The 27,566-nt window shown below is 35.9% G+C and overlaps 1 protein-coding gene and 1 pseudogene across 1 annotated transcript in view; one reads left to right on the plus strand and one right to left on the minus strand.

The window, feature by feature from the left end:
- TACR3 (tachykinin receptor 3) overlaps window positions 1-27,566 on the plus strand; it is a 71,841-nt gene that overhangs the window by 14,799 nt on the left and 29,476 nt on the right. Inside the window, exons 2-3 of the mRNA XM_065907498.1 lie at window positions 17,063-17,251; window positions 19,213-19,363. Of these exons, the coding sequence (XP_065763570.1) occupies window positions 17,063-17,251; window positions 19,213-19,363 (340 nt within the window). The remainder of the gene's footprint in view (window positions 1-17,062; window positions 17,252-19,212; window positions 19,364-27,566) is intronic.
- On the minus strand, window positions 10,459-16,566 carry LOC136148102 (14-3-3 protein epsilon pseudogene; annotated as a pseudogene).

Here is a 27,566-nt window from a genome sequence, read left to right on the forward strand (position 1 = left end):
CCCTATTCTAATGAAACTGTGATTAATATCTCCACTGAACTCCTTGGCTGTATTCCATAGTCCTAAATCCAACAATCTATTGGACTTCATCATTTGAATGTTTAATAATTGTCTCAGAATTTACATGCTCCAAACTGAGTTCCCTATATTCTTCCAAAACTTACTCGTCCTACAATCTTTGAGGTCACAATCTAAACCTCAGGTCAGAACTCTTGGAAGTATTCTCAGCTCATCTCTTCTTTCATACTCTGTGTCTAATCAATTAGGAAATCTATTCACTTTTACTTTCAAAATATACATGGAATCTAATCACTCCTTAAGATGTCTGCTGTTGCCTCCCTAGTCCAAGTCAATATGGTTTCACCTAAGAGTTTTCTCAGAGGATGATGGCTGGATGGCATCACTAACTTGATGGACATGAGTTTGAGCAAGCTCTGGGAATTGGTGATGAACAGGGAAGCCTGGCGTGCTGCAGTCCATGGGGTTGCAAAGAGTTGGACACAACTGAGCGACTGAGCTGAACTGGACAGTTTTCTCTATCTCTGCTCTTGTTTCCCTTTCTCAGCGCTATCAAAGTGATCCTGTAATGAGCCATATCATTTATCCCCTCTGCAAGTCCTCCAATGGCTCCTCGGTTCTCTCAGGGTAGAAATCAAAGTTCTTACAACTGTCTGTAAGATTTTATAGTAACTGGTCCTTTGCTACTCTCTGATCTCATCTCCAACTACTTACCATGTCACAGCTCTGCTCCACCATCTCTAGACTCCTCTGTTACATCAACATACTAAGCACGTTTCTGCCTCAGGATCTTAACACTGTGTGAAACACTCTTCCTCCAGACAACCACATTGTTCATTACCTGTACTACTCTGGACCTTGAGCACTCTGTTGTTTTCATTGCTTTAAATTTTTCTTTGCCACATGTATCTGTATCACCTTCTAAAATACTATAAAATCAGCTCATCTGATGGAGTAAACGAATAATAGAGAGAGTCTATGGTAACTATGAGAATACATAGCAGGGGAAAGCATTTTTATAATGTTAGAGCAGAAAAACACACAAATGTAGAAGCACTTTTTTTTCACATGGTGATCACCTTTATTTGCGAAACACTGGTATTTTTTTTAATTGGGGTATAGTTGCTTTACAATGTTGTATAACACAGTGAACTAGCTATATGTATACATACATCAGCTACTTCTTGTTCCTCCCTTCCACCCCAACCCCATCCTGACCATCATCAAAAAATCTATGAACAATAAATGCTGGAGAGGATGTGGAGAAAATGAAACCCTCTTGCACTGTTGGTGGGAATGTAAATTGATACTGTCACTATGGAGAATAGTGTGGAGGTTCCTTAAAAAAATAAAAATAGAACTATCATATGGCCCAGCAATCCCACTACTGGGAATATATCTAGAAACATTTTTAAAGTTATTTTACAAAAGTACAGAAAATTTCTCCTAGTAAATTTGTTATGAGTAGTTACTATTTAAATAAAAATGTAACATTTAAATAACTATACAGCTTAATATGTAACTATCATATTAAACTGAATTATCTATTAAAAAAAGATTAGATTTTCAAATGAGCAAAGGGAACAATTATGAAGAAATTAAAATACAAATGGCGTGTTTATGTTGCATAAGTACTCTTAATCACAATTCAGAATTCTTAGATGAATAAACTAAACTGAATTTAAAAGATGTCACAGTACCATAGTGTACCACAGTACCTTCAAACTAAATGGATATATAAAGGGTATTTTCTCCATTAAGTTAACTACATGGTATAAAATAAATTCAAAACTCTTAAAACTTCCTTCTTGTTTCATTAGCTTAAAATGTTTTACTCCAAAAATAAAAATATTTTCAATATCTCTTCAACAAAAATTAGCATAATATAAATTTTATGTTGAGGGCTCTGATATTTCAGAAACAAAACTATATAATAATATTTTAAAAATAGATTACAAAATTTTTCTATGAGACAAGTGCTCGGGCCTGGTGCACTGGGAAGACCCAGAGGAATTGGGTGGAGAGAGAGGTGGGAGGGGGGATCGGGATGGGGAATACATGTAACTCTATGGCTGATTCATATCAATGTATGACAAAACCCACTACAATATTGTAAAGTAATTAGCCTCCAACTAATAAAAAAAAAAAAAAAAAGAAAGAAAGAAATTACTGACAATCCCCATTGACTAGTCACAAACCATTGTGGAGACTATCTTTAATGAAAATGAATGAAACAGGTCTCCCTAGAAACATATAAAAGGATACCGTTTTAAAGATCTAGCAGCTCAAAAATAGAACACATATGCCAAAGAACACACACATACACAACAAATTCTATGCATGCACAATTCTATATGTGAACTCTTTGCTTTGCACAAATTTCAATTAATCAAGATTAGTTATATATTTATACATTTATTTGTAATATAGTAATATAACATACATAATAGCTATATATGTGTATATATATATATATATATATATATAAAATAATACCAGTTCCCTCAAGAGCAAGCTCAAGTTTTTGCTACCATGTCATATTAACTGTGAGTATTTGCATAATGTAAAGCCATTACCTGTTCAGTCCATGAATTATTCCACAAATAACATATGCACTTCATAATCAGTGGTCAGTCATATTCCTATTTTTCAAAATTGGCTACTGACTGGTCACTGATTATCTGTTAGCTGGTTCATGCACACACAGCAAAGCACATAGTTGCATTGTCTCATTGTCTTTCAGTGATAAACTCAAATGACATCTTAGAAAAATGGCTAATCAAAAGAAAGACTTGCCAACAAAGAAGAAGGGGTAGGAAAGAAATAAAAAGTATTAACACCGAAAGTGAAATTCAAGTCCAATATAGGTGAAGATAAAGAACAGCTGCATATGTGAATGTTGACAGTCACTTAACAAGAGACTCAAAGTATGCAGCCAGGGGAAATTAGTAAAGGTGAATTTATCAACATAAATGAGGAAAATGATACTGACAAATGAGGAAGATTTCTGAGAGGAAGAGACACTGGCAAAAACCGTCATACTAAAAAACAAAACAAAACCTCCCAGAGATATTTCAACACTTTCCAAGTTCAAGAATAAAATGTTGAAGTCAATTCAAACTCACAAAGGTATTAAAAAATATGTCGGCTCTGTATATGTTATATGAAAGAATAAAGTAAATATTCAAATTCAGGACCTTTTTTTTCCTAAGAGTTTATTTTAGAGAAAGTTTTAGTTAACAGCAAAATTTAAGAGGAGGTACAGAGATTTCCTATATATCCTCTGCCCATCCCCCTTATGCACAGCCTCCCTGTTATCAACATCTCCCACTAGACTGCTACATTTGTTACCACTGATGAACCTATATTGATTCATCATAATCACCCAAAGTCCATCATTTACATTAGGCTTCACTTTTGGTATTATACATTCAATGCATTTAGGCAAATGTATAATGACATGTATCTACCATTATGGTCTCCTCCAGAGTATTTTCATGGCCCTGAAGATTCTCTGTGCTTTGCCTATTCAACCCTATTCCCCTGAATCCCTAGCAAATACTAATCTTCTTACTGTGTCCATAGTTTCATCTTTTCCATAATCCTATAGTTGGAATCAGTGTGTAGCCTCTTTCAGATTGCATCTTTCACTTATTAATTATGGATTTAATGTTGTTAATGCTTTTTCATGGCTTGATATCAAATTCTTTTTAGCAGTGAACAATATTTCATTATCTGATGCACCATAGTTTATTCTTTCATCTAACGAAGGACGTCTTCGGTGCTTCTAAGTTTTGGCAATTATGAATGAAACTGTGATAAACATTCATGTGCAGGGTTTTTTGTGGGGGCAGGGATTGCTGTGGGGAGGCTGTAGGGGGGCATAAGTCTTCAACTCCATTTGGTAAATATCAAGGAGCACAATTGCTGGATTTTATGGTAAGAGTATGTTTGATTTTTTAAGAAGCAGCCAAACTATCTTCCAAGATGGCTGTACCATTTTGCATTCCCACTAGCAATGTATGAGAGTTTCTGTTGCTTCACGTCCTTTCCAGCATCTGGTGGTGTGGGTTTTCGCCATTTTAACTGATGTGTATTGGTATCTCATTGTTGTTCTAATTTGTATTACCTGATGATGTATGATGCAGAGCATATTTTTGTATGCTTATTTGCCATCTGCATATCTTCTTTGGTGAGGTGTCTGCTAAGGTGTTCGGTTATATATAAAGTTATATAACCTTATATATAAGTTAGCACAGAGATTCTTTCTTCAGCCATGCTCAACCTACTATTTTGTTTCTTTCTTTCTTAGGATTTCTGTCTCTCCACTTGCATTGCCCAGCAATTCTTACATGCTATCTACTTTATTATTAGAGTCCTTAAGATATTAATCCAGTTGTTTTAAATTCCCAGTATGATAATTCCAACATCCCTTCTATGACTGGTTCTAAAGATTGCTTGATCTCTTCAATTTTTCTGTGTCTTTTGGCATGCCTTGTAAATGTTCTTGATAGCTAGTGTCCTCCCACTATTTATTGAAAAAAATACTATTTACCTCATTAAATTGCCTTGGATGTATATGTGCCAAAAGTCAATTGAACACAAATGTGTTTATTTCTAGACTCTTGATATTTTTGATGTATTTATCTACATGACTATTTTTATGCCAGTACTACACTATCTTGATTACTGTAGCCCTGTAGTAACTTTTGAAGTATAGAAAGTATAAGTACATCAACTTTTTATTTTTCAAAAATTTTTTACTATTCTAAAAGAACTGCACTTCCAAATTACTTTTAGGGTAAGTTTTTAAAATTCTGGAATTAAAGTAAGAATTTTTATAAGGATTGTCTTAAGCTTTTCAATTAATTTGGAAAGCATTGTCAGTTCAACAATATTGAGTCTTCCAATCCATGGACAGGGACTTCCATTTATTGAGGTTTTCTTTGATTTCTTTCAACAATGATTTATAGTTTTCAATGTACAAGTATCAATTATTTTTTACAATTTTTTCTGTATTTGTTAAATTTTTACTAAATGTTACTTCTTGTGCTATTGAATAAAATTTTTTGAGGCTCATTTTCAGACTGTTCATAACTAGTCAGTTCAGTTCAGTCGCCCAGTCATGTCTGACTCTTTGCGACCCGATGAGCTGTACCACACCAGTCTTCCCTGTCCATCACCAACTCCTGGAGCTTGCTCTAACACATGTCGATCAAGTCAGTGATGCCATACAACCATCTCATCTTCTGTCATCCCCTTCTCCTCCCGCCTTCAGTCTTTCCCAGCACCAGGGTCTTTTCCAATGAGTCAGTTCTTCACCATCAGGTGGCCAAAGTATTGGAGCTTCAGCTTCAGCATCAGTCCTTCCAATTCAGGACTGATTTCCTTTAGGATTGACTGGCTAGATCTCCTTGCAGTCCAAGGGACTCTCAAGAGTCTTCTCCAACACCACACTTCAAAAGCATCAATTCTTCGGCATTCAGCTTTCTTTATAGTCCAACTCTCACATCCATTAATGACCACTGGAAATATCATGACTTTGATTAGACAGACCTATGTTGGCAAAGTAAAGTCTCTGCTTTTTAATATGCTGTCTAGGTTGGTCATAGCTTTTCTTCCAAGGAGCAAGCATCTTTTCATTTCATGGCTGCAGTCACCATCTACAGTGATTTTAGAGCCCAAGAAGATAAAGACTGTCACTGTTTCCATTGTTTCCCCATCTTATACCATGAAGAGATGGGACCAGATGCCATGATCTTCGCTTTTTGCATGTTGAGTTTTAAGCCAGCTTTTTCACTCTCCTCTTTCACTTTCATCAAGAGGCTCTTTAGTTCCTCTTCAGTTTCTGCCGTAAGGGTGGTATCATCTGCATATCTGAGGTTACTGATATTTCTCCCAGCAATTTTGATTCCAGCCTGTGCTTCATCCAGCCCATCATTTCGCATGACGTACTCTGCATAGAAGTTAAATAAGCAGGGTGACAATATATAGCCCTGACATACTCCTTTCCCAATTTGGAACCAGTCCGTTGTTCCATATCTGGTTCTAACCGTTGCTTCTTGACCTGCATACAGATTTCTCAGGAGGCAAGGAAGGTGGTTTGGTATTCCCATCTCTTGAAGAATTTTCCAGTTTGTTGTGATCTACATAGTCAAAGACTTTGGCATAGTCAATAAAGCAGAAGTAGATGTTTTTCTGGAACTTTCTTGTTTTTTTGATGATCCAACTGATGTTGGCAATTTGATCTCTTGTTTTGCTGCCTTTTCTAAATCCAGCCTGAACATCTGGAAGCTCTCAGTTCACATACTGTTGAAGCCTGGCATGGAGAATTTTGAGCATTACTTTTCTAGCATGTGAGATGACTGCAATTGTGCGGTAGTTTGAGCATTCTTTGGCATTGCCTTCCTTTGGAACTGGAATGAAAACTGACCTTTTCCAGTCCTGTGGCCACTGCTGAGTTTTCCAAATTTGCTGGCATATTGAGTGCAGCACTTTCACTGCATCATCATTTAGGATTTGAAATAACTCAGCTGGAATTCCATCACCTCCACTAGCTTTGCTTGTAGTGATGCTTTCTAAGGCCCACTTGACTTCACATGCCAGAATGTCTGGCTCTAGGGAGTGATCACAACCATCATGGTTACCAGGATCATTAAGTTTTTGTTTTTGTTTTTTGAATAGTTCTTCTGTGTATTCTTGCTATCTTTTCTTAATATCTTCTGCTTCTGTTAGGTCCATACCATTCCTGTCCTTTATTGTGCCCATCTTTGCATGAAATATTCCCTTGGTATCCCTAATTTTCTTGAAGAGATCTTTAGTCTTTCCCACTCTATTGTTTTCCTCTATTTCTTTGCATTGATCACTGAGGAAGGCTTTCTTACCTCTCCTTGCTATTCTTTGGAACTCTGCATTCAGATGGGTATGTCTTTCCTTTTCTCCTTTGTCTCTTTTTAGCTTTTCTTCTTTTTTCAACTATTTGTAAGGCTCCTCAGACAACCATTTTGCCTTTTCTGCATTTCTTTTTCTTGGGATGGTCTTGATCACTGCCTCCTGTACAGTGTCATGTTCTTCAGGCACCTCGTCTATCAGATCTAATCCCTTGAATCTATTTCTCACTTCCACTGTATAATTGTAAGGGATTTGATTTAGATCATACCTGAATGGGCCTGTGACTTTCAGTTCACTCTTCAATTTAAGTCTGCATTTGGCAATAAGGAGTTCATGATCTGAGCCACAATCAGCTCCTGGTCTTTTTTTTGCTAACTGTATAGAGCTTCTCCATCTTTGGCTACAAAGAATAGAATCAATCTAATTTCAGTATTGACCGTCTGGTAATATCCATGTGTAGAGTCTTCTCTTGTGTTGTTGGAAGAGGGTGTTTGCTATGACCAGTGCGTTCTTTTGCAAAACTCTGTTAGTCTTTGCCCCATTTCATTTTGTGCTCCAAGGCCAAACTTGCCTGTTACTCCAGGTATCTCCTGACTTCCTACTTTTGCATTCCAGTCCCTTATAATGGAAAGGGCATCTTTGTTTGATGTTAGCTCTAGGAGGTTTGTAGGTCATCATAGAACCATTCACCTTCAGTTTCTTCAGCATAGTGGTTGGGGCACAGACTTGGATTACTGTGATACTGAATGGCTTGCCTTGGAAATAAACACAGATCATTCTGTCATTTTTGAGATCACACCCAAGTATTACATTTAGGACTCTTGCTGACTGTGAGGGCTACTTCATTTCTTCTATGGGATTCTTGCCCACAGTAATAGATGTTATGTCTTACTAGTCATACTAGTAATGTCTTGCCCATATCTACTACTTGTGTGGGCAAGACATAACTAGCATATAGAAATACAGTTGATTGAACCTGTATCCTGTGATCATGCTGAATTTATTTACTAATTCTAAGAGGTTTTGAGTTTTGCAGATTCCTTAGGATTTTCAATTGGAGTAGGCAATGGAAATATGGAAGATCATTTCATCTGCTAAGAAAACCAGTATTACTTCTGCCATTATTACTCCCGTCAGTAATAAAGACAGTATTCCTGTTGAATATGGATGCCTTTTCTTTCTTTCTTTGTATTTGTTTTTGTTGCTATTATTTGCTATTATTTTCATAGCCGATTTTTCTTTTTAATTATATATCCATGATATCTTATTAAGTTACTTTGAGTGCAAATTTTTCAATGATAGGAAATGATAGAAAAACAATTTTTTAAATTGCCTCCATTCATTCATTAATTTAGTCATACAATAAATAGGTTGTTTAATCACGAAGTTGTGTTGGACTCTTGTGACCCAATGGACTGTAGCCCACTAGGTTTCTTCTGACCATGGGATTTCCAAGGCAAGAATACTGGAGTGGGTTTCCATTTCCTGCTCCAGGGATCTTCCCAATCCAGGTATTGAATATACATATTCTGCATTGTCAGTTGAGTGCTTGACCACTGAGCCACCAGTGAAGTCCCAATAAATATGTTACGGGTGCCAAATATATGCAGTACTATCCCAGATGTTATTAATATATTTATTATCTAAGTATATATCCAAGAATGGGCTTCTCCAGTGGCTCAGAGGTAAAGAATCTGCCTGCAATGCAGTCAACACAGGAGACTTGGGTTCGACCTCTGGGTAAGGAAGATCCCCTGGAGGAGGGCATGGGAATCCACTCCAGTAATCCTGCCTGGAGCATCCTATGGACAGAGGAGCCTGGTGGTAGTCGGTTGCAAGGAGTCAGACATGACTGAAGTGACTGAGCATAAGCGTGATAGCCAAGACTATATTATTATTCTAGTTTAGATGTTATCTATACCTCTTTTCTTCCATTTGCACAGTTAAATAAGTATTTACATCATCACAACTTAAATACCTGAAGATGTAGAACTCCTTATGCTTGATTGACAACACCATCTCTGTGATTTTAAAGATAACAGAGTAGAATTGCCATAGGCCACTTCAAAAAGGAGTTTAAGATGGTATAGATCCATATTAAACAAAATTGAGGGAAATTAATTCCCATTGCACCCAAAGATCTTACAGAGCCTCCAACTATAACACTGAACATTTCTATTTAATCGCTGAACCACTGAGCACCAGTTGCACTAAGGGTGCAAAGACCTTACTACTCTCCATACAGGAAACTGTTTAAAAGGAGAGATTTGAAAGAGAAATAACCTATAATGCACCACCCTGATGAAATAGTTTTGTTGAAGAGCTGGAATAATATCAAAAGAAATTTTTTTAATCCTTAGGTCAGAATTTTGGCATGAACTTATTTTTCTTTCCACTCTATTCACAACTAGCTAAGAACCACATTAGATGAGTTATCTTTGCTTGGTTTTGCCTCAAGCTTACCACAGCAGCTTGGTTTTTCAGTTTCAAGTGTTAATTTAGTTGTATTCAACATAGTTTTAGAGTGATTTGAGGGTCTACTCTGCCTAATATTATCTAAGTCTCTTTGTATACACTACATTATTTAATGTCATTTTTACCACATAATTATACTCTACATTATGTTTATTATTCCCATTTAGCAAAGTTAAGAAACTGAACAACAACAAAGAAAACTATTCCTTTTTAATTTAGGTTTGTTTTATTTGTTTAATGTTAATCCATGCTGTGTTTCAGTAAGAACAATACCGTGACTCGTCAGATATCCAGTAGAACAAATTAGCTTCAAGTTACACATACTGAACAAAAGACAGATGCTGAGTGAATGAGGAGGGGAGGGGCGGGTCCCAGAGGGAAAGGGAAGGAAAAGAAACAAAGAATTGAACATGCATGCAGGCTTTTCCACACCACCTTCAATGCTAACCTGCTTCAGAGGGAGAGTAAAAGTAGGCAAGAATGAGTAGCCATGGATTGTTGAATGTTACCAGGACCATGCTTTTCAGCATTTCAGCAGAGTTTGAAACACTTACAGCAAACCATGACAACAAACTCCCCAAACAACCTTTTACCACCTCAAGTTAACGTCCAATTAATTTTAAATGTTGGTATAAAAGTCAATTTAAATAATTAGAAAAAGGGGAAATGATACCACATTCACCTCTATAGTATGATTAACCTTTCTCTTAGATGCTTGCATCATGGAACATTCTAATGGCTTTTGAATGAATGTAATTTCCATTCTAATGGTGATCTTGCCACATCTGGCAGGAGACAATACAGTAATGCTGAAAAAGCCTCTATGCAGCCCCATTAGTGTTCTTAAAGAACCTAAAAGCTGGGACCAGTAAAATCCACAGAGATTCGCGCTTGCCTTTAAGAACTTTTGAAAACTGTTAAAAAAACAACAACAGGGCAGGAACCTAAATTCTGAGACCAAATGTAAAGGTAAGATTTGGTGGTTCTCAGTGACAATGGGGGAATTTTCAAGAGGGGTGGGATGGAAAGGTCTAGGGTGGTCAGAGATGGTTTCTCTTGTTGACTTATAATGTCTCACTGATTTTCATCTTCCACATCCTGCAGCACTTCCTTATTCTGAAGTCCATAATGTCAGATTATCACGTAATAACTGCATGAGAAGTGTAAAGTCCTTATAACTTTCTTCACATCAGCATTTCCAGTTCTGCAATTGCATTATCAAAAGCTGCTTTTGCCAACCTACAGGCACAGTCAGGGGAATTAAGAATTGCATAGTAGAATACAGAAAAATTGAGAGCAAGACCTAAGCAAATCGGATGTTTTAGTGGAAGTTCTGTCATTGCAATATCACTAGCAGCTTTATAAGCCACTGAAAGGCTGCTCTTTGCAGCCTCCTTCCTGACATTTCCTGTGGCAAATTCAGCCAGACACCTGTGGTAACCCCCTTTCATTTTATAATAGAAAACCTTGGACTTACCAGTGTTGGCTGCTGGAATGACGTGTTTGTCTAGTACATCCAGAATGTCACAACAGATTAACTTTAGCTCAGTCTCAACCATTTGCTGATGTTCCCGAATCATTTTTAGTTTGTCTTCTCCTCCCTTTTTTTCTTCTTTCTTCCTTTTTAAAATTGTGTACACTCTGAAGTTTTCATTTATAAACAATTATTCACTTATCTATCTGTCCAAATATTCAACAACTATTTGCAGTCACTATTCAGCAATCAAGCTGACTACTATGGATAATTTGTTAGTTGGTAGAAAACACTGAAGAATAAATCATATCTCCAATGAACTAAAATCAAAGTGCGAGCATAATTCTGTTGCAGCAATGAAGACATAAAAACAAACTCTAGATAGAGGAAAAGAATCTACAGTGTCGTTCTGTAATGTGGGTGGAAATTAAAGGATGGATAGAAGTTTTCCAGCCATTGAACTTTAGAATAATGTATGAGCAAGAGAAAATCACTTCAGCAAGGAAACCAGCATGTGAAAAAACCTGAAATTACTATCTGAGCTGGATAATTTCCATTTTTCAATTCAGATCTACTCACTATCTATTCTACTCTTTTTTCTGACCCTGCCTACCAGGCTGACTACTTCTATAGACTGACTATATCAATAGCATTCCTTGTTCTCTGGCCGCTTCTTGGTTTTCCCTAATGTAGACCCCTGGAGGGCATGGCAGGAAGAAGATAACTTCTGAGATATATGTACCACTCTTGCCTTTCAGTTTTGCTACAAATTGGCTAAGTCTCCAGCTGTACACATATTTCTTACCAAGTACTTCTTCCTAAGGCTTCATCTCTTCACTTCAGACTAGAGGGTCCTGAATTTACATACTAAAACAGTGTCTACTCTGGCCAGAAGCAAAGTGGAAAATAGTAAAATCTGTATTATTTCAGGTAAATAATACTTAATATAAGCAACCAAACATTTGAAGGCTGCACTGTCTTTATACCCAAAATTTTAAGTGTGTATAAGCATATAAAGATCCAGAAACAGAGCTTATAAAAAGGCTAATGAAAGGGAGAATTACACCATATACCAAAAACAATTACAAAACAGAAAAGCTTACTTACTGAGAGTAAGCAGTTATGTCAAAGAATTCTATTTTGCAAAAGACATCTTTCTGATGAAAAAGACCCCTTGAATTATATCAGAAAAAGAAGTCAATGATAAAGGAAAGTGATCTAGTATTGCAGTGAAAAGGAAAACTAATAAAAGATGGCATTAAATGTGAGCTTGTGATGGATATAGGGACTTCCCTAATGGTCCAATGATTAAGACTTTGCCTTCCAACACAGTGTATGCGGGTTTAATCCCTGATCAGGGAGCTAAGTTCCCACATGCCTTGCAGCCAAAAAAACCCAAAGCGTAAAACAGAAGCAATATTGTAACAAATTCAATAAATACTTTAAAAGTCATCCACATAAAAAAAAATCTTTTAAAAAAGTGACTTCAAAACTTCCTTAGGTGATATGCTAAGCGGAAGAGTGAAGAATCCAATCATAGCTATTTTTTGGGAAACAAGTCATACTAAGGGGTCTCTAATATATTTGAGAATCTGTTTGGTGAGGGGAGAATGGTAGTGAGCTCAAACAAGTACCTAGAAAAGTTGAATGTGATCATATCAAAGATATCTATTTATTTAAAGGAATAATAAAGTACTGACAATCATTTGAGTAAAATTATATCCTGGGTTTGATCATTTCTCCTCAAGGTCCAAAGGGTCTTTATCTGCAGATCCTGAGGATCCATTTTCTTCATGTTACTGTTGAACAAATTATTATTCCTAGAGAGAGTTGCAGAATAGGAAATATTGATGCCACAGTGAATTCCTAATCACCAATTTCTTCAGCAGTACCTGGCAGTTCCACCTATTTCTTTAGCCAACTGGCTCTCCCTTTCTACAATATTTCAACATTTCTTTATCTTCCTCAGTCATTAATGTAATTCAGTCTCCAGTGGTAATACTCTATCCCAAGCAGCAATCATCTCTCACCCAAACAAAAACAGTTATGAGGTAACTTACTTCCCTGCTTCCATTCTTTCCCTCTTTCAATCCATTCTCCAGGATAAAATCTTATTACTCTCCCTTCCTGATTGAATCACTTCAATTACTTTCGAGAGGACAAAATTCCATGACCTACACTACAACTTCATTTCAAATCACTTTCCCCCTTCACTTTTAGCATTTCAATTACGTTAGCCTTCAGTTCCTCAACTGCACATGGTTCTCCCACCCTCACCTATAAAATTGTAACAAACCAGAACAAACTGGGTGACTTAACAGAAATTTCTCACATTTCTGGAAGCTAGAAGTCTGAAATCAAGGTGTTGGCAAGGGTCATGCTCCTCTGAAGCCTATGAGGAAATTCTGCCTGCCCTTCCTAGCTTATGGTGGGTTGCTGGTGCCTTTGGCATTCTTTGGCTTTTAGACACATCACTCAATCCTCCATATTCACGTGGCATTCTTTCTGTGTTTCTGTTTCCAGAATTCTCCTTAATGCCTTATACTGAATTAGGGTCCATCCTGATGACCTTATTTTAATTTGATTACCTATATAAAGCCTATTTCCTCACAAGGTCGCCTCCTATGATACTGGGTATTAGGACTTGAATGTATCTTTAATTAGGGGGGACATAATTCAACCCATAAAATCACTGCAGATGGTGACTGCAGCCATGAAATTAAAAGATGCTTACTCCTTGGAAGGAAAGTTGTGACCAACCTAGATAGCATATTAAAAAGCAGAGACATTACTTTGCCAACAAATGTCCGTCTAGTCAAGACTATGGTTTTTCCAGTGGTCATGTATGGATGTGAGAGTTGAGAAAGAAAAGAAAGAAAGCTGAGCACCAAAGACTTGATGCTTTTGAACTGTGGTGTTGGAGAAGACTCTTGAGAGTCCCTTGTACTGCAAGGAGATCCAACCAGTTCATCCTAAAGGAGATCAGTCCTAGGTGTTCATTGGAAGGACTGATGTTGAAGCTGAAACTCCAATACTTTGGCCACCTGATGCGAAGAGCTGACTCATTTAAAAAGACCCTGATGCTGGGAGGGATTGGGGGCAGGAGGAGAAGGGAATGACAGAGGATGAGATGGTTGGATGGCATCACTGACTCAATGGACATGGGTTTGGGTAAACTCTGGGAGTTGGTGATGGACAGGGAGGCCTGGTGTGCTGCGGTCTATGGGGTTGCAGAGTTGGACATGACTGAGCAACTGAACTGAACTGAACTTAAAAACCCACCATTTGCACAGGAATCTTCCATGTGTTGTTTGTTTCCCAGAAATCGTTTTTAACCCTCACCCTTCTGCTACCTTGCATAGTCACCTTTTCAGGTTTCAACCCAGAACTCTTTTCTTAGGGCGAACTGATTGATCATCTAAATGTTTTTTCCAGTAAGTGCATTAAAACAGCCACAAGCATTGCCTTTGTAACACTTATTATATTTGTAATTTTAAACTTATTGGTGAGATTATTTGATTCGTATCTACCTACTTCATTCGACTGTGAGTTCTGCAAAGTTCTCACTGTTGTATTACTACAGTGTCTGGAATGTTACAGCAGGCATCCAATAAATATTTGGTTGAATGAATGAATAATAGATCAAGTTAAAAATGACAAAAATGTCAGCTTGAAATTTCAAAATTTCTGCTTTCACTGAAGTGTTGGTGAGAACATAAATTGATTGCTTCCATACAGTTTAAGTGAAACAGTATTCTACCTGTAGGAAATAATTTCTCTAACACTAAACTAATAGACCAAAAAAAAAAAAAAAAGATAAATGAGAACTTTGCAGTTTATTTTGAATTGTCCATGCTGAAGTGACTGTACAGGACTTTAAACCTACTCATGTCACTCAACTTCTCATTTTAGTCTCAAAATAGCAATTGTCTAAACATCCAAATCAGATTCATAAATTTCCAGGACAAGCAAAAAAAGCAAAGATTATGATAGGATTGAGGAATATTCGGTTCAGTACATTTATTGATAAGTTTTGTGTCTGACTCTGTAAACACCATAAAGCAACACTTCAATATAATGAAAAAAATGGCATGGTGAGCTATGGTCCATGGCAAGGGGAACAGAAATAACCAACCAAAATTATTGCCTTTATATATCTGACTTCTGTCTTTAATGTTACACATAAATGTATGAATTTACAGACAAAATGTGACTTCTGATTCTTTGGAAGACATCTACCTTATATATTTCTCTTTCTTTTCCATAATTCCTTAAATGAATAGTTATATTCAAAGCCATAATCTGCACCTATATAGACTTCAAGGATTGGCAGAGCTGGCTTAGAATTCCAATTCTTACCATCTGGGACATTTTGAAACAATGTACTTAAACTTTAAACCTCAGATTTTCTTCTCTGTAAAATAGAGATAGTATTATTTGATTTATTGAACTTTTCTGGATGTTAAATATATATATGTATATACATTTATACATATATGTATAATGTGTGTGTGTGTGTGTGTATAAGCTGCCTGGCTATGCTTAGCAATCAATATACATTGCTAGAATTAATTTTCACCAACATAAGCATGAGAGGTGAATTTTAAACAGTTTTCAGATTCAAATGTATGCATTTTATTTTCTTTCTTCAGGCAGTGTATTTGCCTAAACCAAGGCACTCTTTTATGGTTACTTTTGTCATATCTAACATTCACTTTTGCCTATTAGCTGTCATTGGAGAAGGAAATGGCAACCCACTCCAGTATTCTTGCCTGGAAAATCCCATGGAGAGAGGACCCTGGCAGGCTACAGTGCATAGGGTCACAAAGAGTCAGACACATTAGCTGTCATATATAATAAATTAAGAATACTTCCTTTAAGTAAATTATAACTAAAGTTAATATTATAACTAACTAAATAAATAATATTACAATTAAAGCTAAATTACAACTAAAGCTAACATATAAGTACCTATATATCTACTGAAGATCTAGTTCTACCTAATAGTTGCAAAAGCAAAGAGCAATAAGCAAATTAATGAATTACTCTTATTTCGAAATACTTATTCATAAGATTAAATGTTTTTGGTTTAAGTAATATTCATTCTTTGGTAAAACTGTTACCTTTGAGAAACACAAAATGGCCAACAGTAAAAGTAGTATGATTAAATAATATGCTTTATTGAGAGGAATGCCAAGATACAATTAATTTAGCATACATTATTTTCTACTCTGGTTATTGGCCATAAGTTGGCAATGAGCCATATTATCCAATTTAAAACTAGAATTTGATTCTCCCAGACATAGTCTTACTATTTTACCAAGCGAATAAAGCTTGACTTTTGTTACCATATTCAAAGAGTTTCTAATTTCCCAAAAAGTTGCACTCTAAAAATAATATGTGCTTATGTTTCTTAGAGCCTTAAATATATTTTCCTATAACAATTATGTTATATATAATTACATAGACACTATGAAGATTTAAATCATGTAGTATGAACTCAGTTTTGGAGGTAACAGCATAGCCTCAGTCAAACTTGATTTATTCATCCTTATCTTTTTTTTTCTTTTTTTTTTTTTTAATTTTAATTGGAGTGTTCATCCTTATCTAAATCCTTACCTTTGTCTCTGGATGCTTTTCAATGGATATGTTGAAAACATCTTTCCTAGGGATTCCTCATCTTTGTCAATCATGTAGACATTATCCATATTAGTTCTCTAGAATTTTCCTTTTATAAAGTTAAACATACACAAGAAAAATGGAGGTCTTGGGATATAGAACTCATATTTTTAAGCACTTAATGTACACCTTTCCAATTCCGTTCAGCAGAGTTCTGATAATATGCTAGGCACAGCACAAAATAATCAATACCTTTCACTTATATTATTTCTATTGATCTAGACTTCCACCACTAAAACGGGGTGTTCTTATTTCTATTTTAAAAATAATAAAGTTGACGTTCAAAACGCTAAATAAGTGACAGATAGGATTTGAACCTTGATCTGCCTGATTATAAGACTATGCCATAATTACTCTATGCTATCGCTATGCAAGCGTACTCTATGCTATCGCTATGCAAGCGAAATTTTTATCAATTCATTTACCAGAAAAGAGGTAACCACGACCCTTGAAACTCCTCTGAAACTCACTTTAAACTCCGCTAACAAGAGACCCAACAAAATGGTTTTGTTTGTTTTTATACAGGTATATGGCCATTATTGACCCCCTGAAGCCCAGACTGTCTGCCACCGCAACCAAGATTGTCATTGGAGGCATTTGGATTCTAGCATTTCTACTTGCATTCCCTCAGTGTCTTTATTCCAAAACCAAAGTCATGCCGGGCCGTACTCTTTGCTACGTGCAATGGCCAGAAGGCCCCAAACAACATTTCACGTAAGTTAATTATCTATTATAATCTTCAACTAAATGCGTTGAACGCTGAAGGCACTATAGGTTGGGAGCAACAGGTAAGCAGATAAGACATAGACAGTTCCCTCAAGGGCTCAAACATTACTTGGGAAAAAAGACACATAAAATACTATACTATTTGTATATAGTACAGTATGATATGATCAATCAGTTTGTATAAGTTACAATGATTTCTAATTGGAAAAACGTGATGTCTCTATATGGGGTAGCTCTGGAGAGTTTCCCGAGAAGATGATAAGATAACCGGAGATGAACACACAGAGGAAAACCAGGTTGTTGTGGATTAAGGAATGAGTGAGAGGGGTGGAACTGAAACCCAAAGGCGTGGGTTGCTCTTGTAACAAGTCTGGCTGAAAGGAAAGTCAGTCTTGGCGTGTTCCTGGTTGTGTTCCTTTGTTTTAGCATCAAAAACTTAAACACTTAGGTCAGAAGGGAAACAGGAATGCTATATGTTAGAATTCGGTATTTCATATTTTGGACACACCTTAAAAAGAGCAAATTGGCAAAACAATTGTTCAATTGTATGCATTTTGTTTTTTATTCTGATCATTTAAATTTTATTTCAAATGAAATTCTTATTTAGTGATCTATTTTTTCCTTTAAAAACTAAAAAATTATGCAAATACAATGATCATCTTTTAAAGTAGATATTTTATCAAACTCTGCTTTACTCAGAGTCCAGATTTTTAAAGAAAAAGATTGAGGAGTGTTTATTAAAGGAAAAGCAGGCAGCCGTTATTAAACTGAGGACTGCATTCTTTCCATTATGTAATACTAATATATCTTATTTGTATGATAGCAAAACAAAATTATTCATAATAATAAAATTAAATTATTTGTTAACTGAATCAATTCACCACTGACTTTAACACTTAATAAGCTATCAGCAAGACAGCTTTACCAAATAAACACAGATATTGAGATTAGTATACCAAAATCTTTAATTACTTTAAAGCCTTCCTAAGACAGTGGAAGTCACTCAAAAGTTTATACAAAGTCTAATCTGGCTATTATATTATCGGCTGCCATCTTAGTCTGCCGTAGTAATATTTTTATAATTTTTATGGAAAGCTATGAAATCCCAAAATTTAGTTTGATAATTTATAGTATTATGACTTTGACGTGACTAATACCTCCATACGTTATTTACCAAATTTAATGATGCAATCAAATGTGGCATGACTTTGAAAAAACTCTAATATGACTCAAAACATCTAGTTACATTTTTTTCCTTTGGATGAAAAATGATTTATTTCAAATATGACTGATGTTGCAAAACCTATGTAATAGCTTTACACAGAAGAAAATGTATCAGTAGATCAGTTTACTCTATGCCATCTCTTTTCCTCTGATTATCTATTTAATTAGGTTAGCTTAGTGATTACCAAGCAAAGGAAAAGTACTCATCCTGAAGCCTCTAGGCAAGGGGAAATTTGCAGTTTAAATGAGCTCTGTATGAATGCTTTGGTTCTCATACATGAAGTAAAAATTGACAAAGTTAAACTGTTAGTGTGTGGATGATTGTAGATGACAATAGCTGGGACTTCCCTGCTGGCTCAGTGGTAAAGAACCCACCTGCAGTGTGGGAGATGCAGAAGCCATGAGTTCAATCCCTAGGTCGGGAAGATCCCTGGAGGAGGGCATGGCAACCCACTCCAGTGTTCTTGCCTGGAGAATCCCATGGACAGAGGAGCCTGGTGGGCTACAGTTCACGGGGCTGCAAAGAGTCAGACACGACTGAAACACAGCACACAGTACAGGTGCCAGTAGCTAGGTATTTTGGTGAAACTGTGAAATGAGGACTTAAGAGAAAATGTGGGGTAATCATTGGCATTTTCAATTATGACTTAAGATGGAATGAATTCAAAGTCTTATTATTTTACTCCAATATGCTCTTCAGCATGTATTTTTCTTATTTCTTGCAGTTACCATATTATTGTTATTATACTGGTGTACTGTTTCCCACTGCTTGTCATGGGTATCACATACACCATCGTTGGAATCACCCTCTGGGGAGGAGAGATCCCAGGGGACACCTGTGACAAGTATCATGAGCAGCTAAAGGCTAAAAGAAAGGTACTGTTCCATATAACTTTCCCAGCATTTGCATAAATTGTGCATCAGAGAAGGAAAAAATACCTAGTTATGGCATTTTAATAGATAATTTGATGCTTTACTCCTACTTTTATTTTCCCCCCTTCTTTTTTTTAAATTTTGTTTTCTTTTTATCTTCTATAAGCCACTAGTCATGTACAATAGCAGTTTATGATAAGAGTAGGCACTTCCTTACAGAAAGACTATTACCTTTTGCACAATATTCTTAATTATACCACCAGTAACTTCTGAAATTTCACTGTAGGAATCACAGTTGGTTGTATTTCTGCAGCTCTAGTTGTCTTAGTCTTTTATTAAACAAAATGCCTCTGCTGTACTATATAATCTTTCAGAAGTTTTATTTATCCCAGGAAAGGCATCTCTCCTAGTATATGCTATAATTCTGTAATATCCATTTATGTATCCCATTCTTCCTTCCTTTCCCACACCTCCCCACATTCCACCCCTATCTTTTATCTGGTTTCTACACAGCCATCTGATTAACAGATGAAGTTACATTAATACTGTTGTACAACTTACTGGGTGACATGATAAAAATTATTTCTGAATAATTCACATTAAGCAAGAAAACCTATAAAAATTATCATAGTGACATTTTAGTAGGATTATTTTTTCATTGTTTCCTTTTCTGACTACTATTATGTGACTCAGTGAGTGAGATTTTTTAATAATAAATTTGCATAGTAAAAGGAATCTTAGAATCATCCATTCCATCTTCCTCTCTCCAAGTGATAAGTACCTAGTACAAATCACAGAGGTTTTTCCAAGGATAAGTGAGACACACTGAGTATGTCAATTATTATTACTCAATTTATGATTCATTTATATATGTAGAACTATTACTTACCAACACTCACTTAACAACAATCAATCAGGTTTTAAAAACCTAGTATAGAAAAGAGATTATATTTTAACAGTAATAGATTTTTTGTCTGTTGACAAACAGACAAGACTTTATGTTTGGTTAGCATTTTATCATTAGGTTGTGTACCTGAAAGCAAATATTTTTTCACATCAATTTAGTTATTTCAACCTATAATATATATAATTTCATTTTATTTCTCTTTGGGAAAAAAACCTTAAAAATGAAGTACACGATTTCACTGCTGGGCATATATACAGAGAAAACTATAATTCAAAAAGAAACATGCACCCTAGTGTTCCCTGCAATACTGTTTACAGTAGCCAAGACACGGAGACAACTTAATTTTCCATATACAGACAAATGGATAAAGAGGATGTGGTACATATATATAATGGAATACTACTAAGTCATAAAGAGAAAGTAATAATGCCATTTGCAGTAATATGGATGGACCTAGAAATGATCATACTAAGTGAAGTAAGTCAGAGAGAGAAAGACAAATACCATATGACACCATTTATAGGTAGACTCTAAAATATGACACAAATGAACTTATCTAAGGAGGGCATGGCAACCCCCTCCAGTATTCCTGCCTGGAGAATCTTATGGACAGAGGATCCTGGTGGGCTACAGTCCACAGGGTTGCAAAGAGTGGGACACGACTGAAGTGACCTAGAATGCACGCAACCACACAGAAAACAGAAACAGACTCACAGGCGTAGAGAACAGATTGTGGTTCCCAAGGAAAAGTGGGGGAGGGAGAAAGGATTGCTTGGAAGTTTGGGGTTAGTAGATGCAAACTATTCCATTTAGAATGGATAAACAACAAGGTCCTACTGTATAGCACAGGGAACTGTATTCAATAGCCTGTGATAAAACCTAATGGAAAAGAATGTCTATATGTATAGCTGAATCACTTTGTTGTACAGTAGAAATTAACAAAACTTGTAAATCAACTATACTTCAATAAAATTGAAAAATAAAGTGCACAAACAACCAAACTATGTCTTTACCACATTAAAAAAAAAAAAGAATCGTAAAACTAGCAAAACTTCAGTAACAATCATCTTAAGTGAACAGTTTCTCCTTCTCCTTTATTTTGATCCTCACTTTCTAACATCTTGATCATGCTGCAAGATGCTCTTTGCAGGGGGCGTATTTTCTAACAGCTATGTTTTAGGCATAATCACATTAAATAACTGATGTGATCGTCTACATTGCTGTGGTTCAGTTCCAAAGTCATGTCTGACTCTTTTCGACCCCAGGGACTGTAGCCCACCAGGCTCGTCTGTCCATGGGATTTCCCAGGCAAGAATACTGGGGTGGGCTGCCATTTTCTTCTCCAAGGGATCTTCCTGACCCAGGGACTGAACCCATGGCTCCTGCATCTCCTGCATTGGCAGAATTCTTTACAAATGAGCCACCAGGAAAGCCTAATATTCTACGTGCTATATTTCAGAATCACTTGTCTTTGTACTCCCTGCTTACTTTCTTGTCTTTTATTTATTTCCTACTAGTTTAAGCATTTTAAAAACACTTTTCCCCTGTTCAATTCTACACAACTTAAAATAAGTTCAGTAATGACAGATTATAGTTCCTTTTCCTTAGTATTGACGTAATATTTTTCTAGGAAGAGATGAAAATTTAATCTGAGTGTTCCTTTGTATTTTTGAGTTGAATCCCAGAGGGAACAAAAGAAAGAGGGAATATTTTTGCATTTGCCCCTTTATAGCAGATGAGAATATGGCATACACATTTCATTTTTACTGCACTACTCTGCAATTTCAAAGTATAAATATCAATTCAAACTGAGAGATTGACTCTTCTAGAATACTTCAAAAATTAAGATATATAAAAGTTCTAATCCATATTTCTATTTCTCAGGTTGTGATCTCGGCTGAAATAGTATAAAATGACATCTATGACATGGGCTTCTCATAATAAATCACCTTGTCCTTAGGTCTCTTTCGCAGTCACTTACTGATATGACCATTAATATTGTGAAAGTAACCCTCATTTTGCCCAAAAATTTAAAATTTCAAAATAAAAATAGCTCTTCTCTTAATTTTTTAAATTTAAATACTGTCTAGTATAGTTTGGAATACAGTTATTTCTAGTAATTATGCTCTTTTATCAGTATGACTGTTTAGGTGAAAGATGTGAATTTTACCCTGGATGGGCCATTTAATCATATGTTGTCTCCTAGCAATTACATCTTTGATATTACAGATTGGACTTGAAAAATAAGAGAGTATTGGTCACAAGAGAGCAAATTCATCATGACTGCTGGGAAAAAACAACTCCAAAAACAACTCTGAGTCAATGTACTATTAATAAAAGGACAGCAGTTACTGATTGAGCTCCCCCAGACACATGAATAAGAAAAAAGAAAAGTTTAAGAAATTTTAGTCAAAACACTGAAAAGATCTTTGCAACTACTAAGAAGCATTGCTTCCATTTCTCTTTTTCTTAAGGTCTTCAGGAACTGTATTCAGTTTTGAGTCCTGTAGATTAAATGCTATGAAGAACAGCCAGTGGAAATAAATTCCATGTCTAAGCTATATAGAACCTAACACGTCTAAAAGTTAAACTAACATGAAGTTGTCAGAAAATTGAGGATTAACCACCCCCACTCAACCTTTACATTTGTCCTGCCTAACAATATGCATACTTTGAAAATAATACCAGTGGCACTTCAAAAATTTCCTGGCACATAGAACTGTTCTCAGTAAATGGTACCTGTCACTTAAGGCACTTTGTATATATATGCACTTTATTATATAGGCATTTTACTTTGAATATATAAAGCACTTTATTATGAAGATCAGAAAGCATCACGTGGTAGAAAAGTGAAGAGGTATAAAATTGGTCATTTATCTATTTAAACATAATATTGACCTACATTTTACCATAAGTCAGTTTGTAAATAACTTTCACATGAATATTATTTAATTCTCACATTATCTATGTGAATTTTTCTTGTTTTACAGAAAAATGAAATTGAGCCCCAAATTCACAAAATTTATAAGTGGCAAAACTTGGACTTGAATCCTAAACAAAATCTTTAGAGTTGAGTTCTTTTAGAGAACTCTCTCAAAGGAATAGGTTTCAGAATGATACTTTATGTCCGAGTATTACTTATATTATATGAAGCACATTCTCATACATAGACTGTACTAATCATCCCAGTAGTCCCAAGAGGTAGGCCTAAGTAAGTAAATAAGTAAGTAAGTTCAGTCACTCAGTCATGTCCGACTCTTTGTGACTCCATGGACTGCAGCACACCAGGCTTCCCTGTCCATCACCAACTCCTGAGGCTTGCTCAAACTCATGTCCATTAAGTTGGTGATGCCATCCAACCATCTCATCCTGTCACCCCCTTCTCTTCCCGCCTTCAATCTTTCCCAGCACCAGGGCCTTTACCAGTGAGTCAGTTCTTTGCATCAGGTGGCCAAACTATTGGAGCTTCAGCTTCAGTATCAGTCCTTCCAATGAATATTAAGGACTGATTTCCTTTAGGATTGACTGGTTGGATCTCCTTGCAGTCCAAGGGACTCTCAAGAGTCTTCTCCAGCACCACAGTTCAAAAGCATCACTTCTTCGGCACTCAGCTTTCTTTATGATCCAACTCTCACATCCATTCATGACTGCTGGAAAACCCATAGCCTTGACTAGACAGACCTATGTCAGCAAAGTAATGTCTCTGCTTTTTAAAATGCTGTCTAGGTTGGTCATAGCTTTTCTTCCAAGGAGCAAGCATCTTTTAATTTCATGGCTGCAGTCATCCTCTGCAGTGATTTTGGAGCCCAAGAAGATAAAGTCTGTCACTGTTTCCATTGTTTCATCATCTATTTTCTGTGAAGTGATGGGACCAAATGCCATGATCTTCATTTTTTGAATGTTGAGTTTTAAGCCAGCTTTTTCACTCTCCTCTTTCACTTTTATCAAGAGGCTCTTTAGTTCCTCTTCACTTTCTGCCATAAGGGTAGTGTCATCTGCATGAGGTTATTGATATTTCTCCTAGCAATCTTGATTCCAGCCTGTGCTTCATCCAGCCTGGCATTTAGCATGATGTACTCTGCATATAAGTTAAATAAGCAGGGTGACAATATATTGCCCTGACGTACTCCTTTCCCAATTTGGAATCAGTCTGTTGTTCCATGTCCAGTTCTAACCATTGCTTCCTGACCTGCATACAGATTTCTCAGGTGGCAGGGAAGGTGGTCTGATATTCCCATATCTTGAAGAATTTTCCACAGTTTGTTGTGATCCACACAGTCAAAGGCTTTGGCATAGTCAATAAAGCAGAAGTAGATGTTTTTCTGGAACTCTCTTGCTTTTTCTATGATCCAACAGATCAATAGGAGGTAGGCATAGTGAAAATTATTTTCCTCCATTTTTAACAAATCAGGAAATTGAAGGAAGGGGAAGGTGAATGGTACCCAAATTCATACAGCTGGTAAGAGTATACGTAAGCCCTTTCAATCCTGTGGAATGCATTCATTCTTTCCATTACACTGAACAGCAAAGAGCTGGCAGCTACCTTGAGCCAGTCTCCTGTCCATTTTCTCATTCACAGTATATGAAAGTATTGTTCCTTTTCTTGAAAGTTTTTGATGAGGGCTAATCAAGATAATGCATGTATTAATGTGTCTGGTACTTAATGTCATAAACATGCAATTCCAATCTGCATGTAGCTTCATCTATTTATGAGACAAAAATAAACCTAATTATTATCACTAATATAAAATACAATGCTTGTGATAGCTCTATATAAGCAACAAGCATTTACTGTGCTTGTTATGTGTCAGACACTTGATTTAGGTGCTTTAAATAGTTCAGCCAATTGAATTCTGACAACCACATAAGAGAGGCATTATTGTTATTTTCAGTTGACAGATGAAGAAACAGTCATTAGCTGGGTTAAGTAACTGCCTAGTCTATTGAATGACAGAGATAGGATATAAACCCAGAAAGTCTAAGTCTAGAGAATGTGATCATAATTTCTATATTTTAATGATCATTTCTATACTTTGCTGGGGGGTGGTGATAAATAAGATACAGTAATTATTTTCTTATCTTTCTGCTTGTTCAACTACCAGAAGTACAATTGAATAAATTACTGTATTATTTATTGATACATTCTGAGTTTAAAAGCTCTTGTAGGTTAAACTGACCAAAATACATAATGTTGTTTTTAAGAAAAAATTATCTTCCAGTACTACCAGTCAACTTAACACTTATTTCCAGTACCTGCAATCAACTTAAAAATCACACCTTAAAAAACAGTTTATCTGTACACTGGAACTGCATACAATTACCAAAGTGAGGAGGCATCTATTTTACCTGCACAGATATACACTAAAATCTGGTTTTGATCATTAAAAATTATAAATCAGCTCAACTTAGTACTTTTTTCATTTTTAGTTCAAATGAGTTTTTTAAACACTTTAAAGCTCCTCTAACATACACTGAATAAAAACAATACACAACCTCCCTTAACAAATTCTCCTCAGTTAATATAACACCCTAACACTTAATGATATTAATGGTTTTGTTGCAACTAAAAACATTCCACAATAATTAAATCACCACTGTCAAATATCAATTGACAGTTATAAATGTAATTGTTTCTCATATCTGGAGAAAATTCTGATTTCTAAAGCCAAATGAGCACAATGTCTTGTGTGCGCCTGAGAGAGAGAGAGAGACATAATAGGAAAGAGAGTGATAGATATGATACAAAACAAAAGAGATACAAGAGATACTACTGTGGAAGAACTGGGACTCTGGACAGTTGAGACATGGGACATGAGACAGTTGAGACAGTTCCAGACATGGTATTTTATTTCAGACTTACTTTGTTTGAGTCATCACTTTTTTCTGGGCTTATTGTCATATTTGTAAAATGAGAAGATTGAAGCAGATCACTTCCAAGTTCTCTTCCAGCTATATATATCCATGATTGAGATCATCAAATATTTATTTAACATCTAATGAGGACCAGGCATTGTGCACGGTGATTTTATTTAAACTTTGTAAAATCCTATAAAAGAGGATATATTTCAGGTCATAAATATTAGTGAGAAAAGTTTATAGAAAATTTTCTAATGGGTTCTGTGTAGTTGATTTTAATTGGAGGCAAGATTTTCCTTCACACCTTTGACTCAACATAAGTAACCAGTCATTCATATTATACTGTTGTTTGAAAGGATACTGTGCAGAGATTGGGATGGGAAGATCAACCCTTAAAGTCGGTCAGTTCAGCATGAGGCATCCCCCACTCAAAAATAAAATTTGCTCTTCTTTTACTTTGTAGGACTTTGGTTCCTAAACTTTTTCTCTCCAGTCTCAGCCACCCCTCCACATCCTTCTTCTCCTACCTCTAGCCCTATCTAGTTTGAGGAAAGAAAAACATACATGCTTTGACCTACGCTTAGGTAGGTATTTCATAGGCACAGTAGTGGGACAGAAACAGGAAGGAAAATCACAGGAAGTATTAATACATAAAGCATCAATTTATAGTGCAATGTCATCTTGTTTACATATAGTAGTTCTCTATCCATTATTTTTATAAATATGTATATATGAATGCATGTAAAACACACATAATGAATATATGTGCCCTAGATGGCAAGGCAAGAGAGCAATCATGGAGTCCAAAACTAGCTCAGATCTGTGAGTAAAAAATTTTCCTATTTGTTTTTCCTTTTTTTCCAATTATATTTTTATAGAATGCAATCTATACACATTTTTTAAATTTTACCTCATAATAATACTCTGGAATAGATGGAAAATGTTTTATTTTAAAGACATATAAGCAGAAATGTTGAAGCTAGAGAACGTAATGGCAAAATAGAAGGGATCAGTCTGGAAAACCCTGAGTACTCATTGGAAGGACTGATGCTGAAGCTGAATCTCCAGTACTTTGGCCACCTGATGTGAAGAGCCCACTCATTGGAAGACCCTGATGCTGGGAAAGACGGAAAGCAAAAGGGGAAGGAGGTGGCAGAGGGTGACATGGTTGGATAGCATCACCCACTCAGTGGACATGAATTTGAGCAAACTCTGGGAAATAATGAAGGACGGGGAAGCCTGGCGTGCTGCAGTCCATGGGGTGTCAGAGTAGGACACAGTTTAGCAACTGAACAACTAAGTGAAAAAAAACTTAAAATAATCATCAGTTTGATCAGAAGACTGAGGGAGAGGAAACTGACAAATTCTATTTAAAATTAGGACATTATTGACAAGAATTATGAAGCCTGTGAGAATATATTGCTGTTTTGGATGAAGAAGATA

This window comes from Muntiacus reevesi, chromosome 16 (assembly GCF_963930625.1).
Source record: "Muntiacus reevesi chromosome 16, mMunRee1.1, whole genome shotgun sequence".
NCBI lineage: Eukaryota > Metazoa > Chordata > Mammalia > Artiodactyla > Cervidae > Muntiacus > Muntiacus reevesi.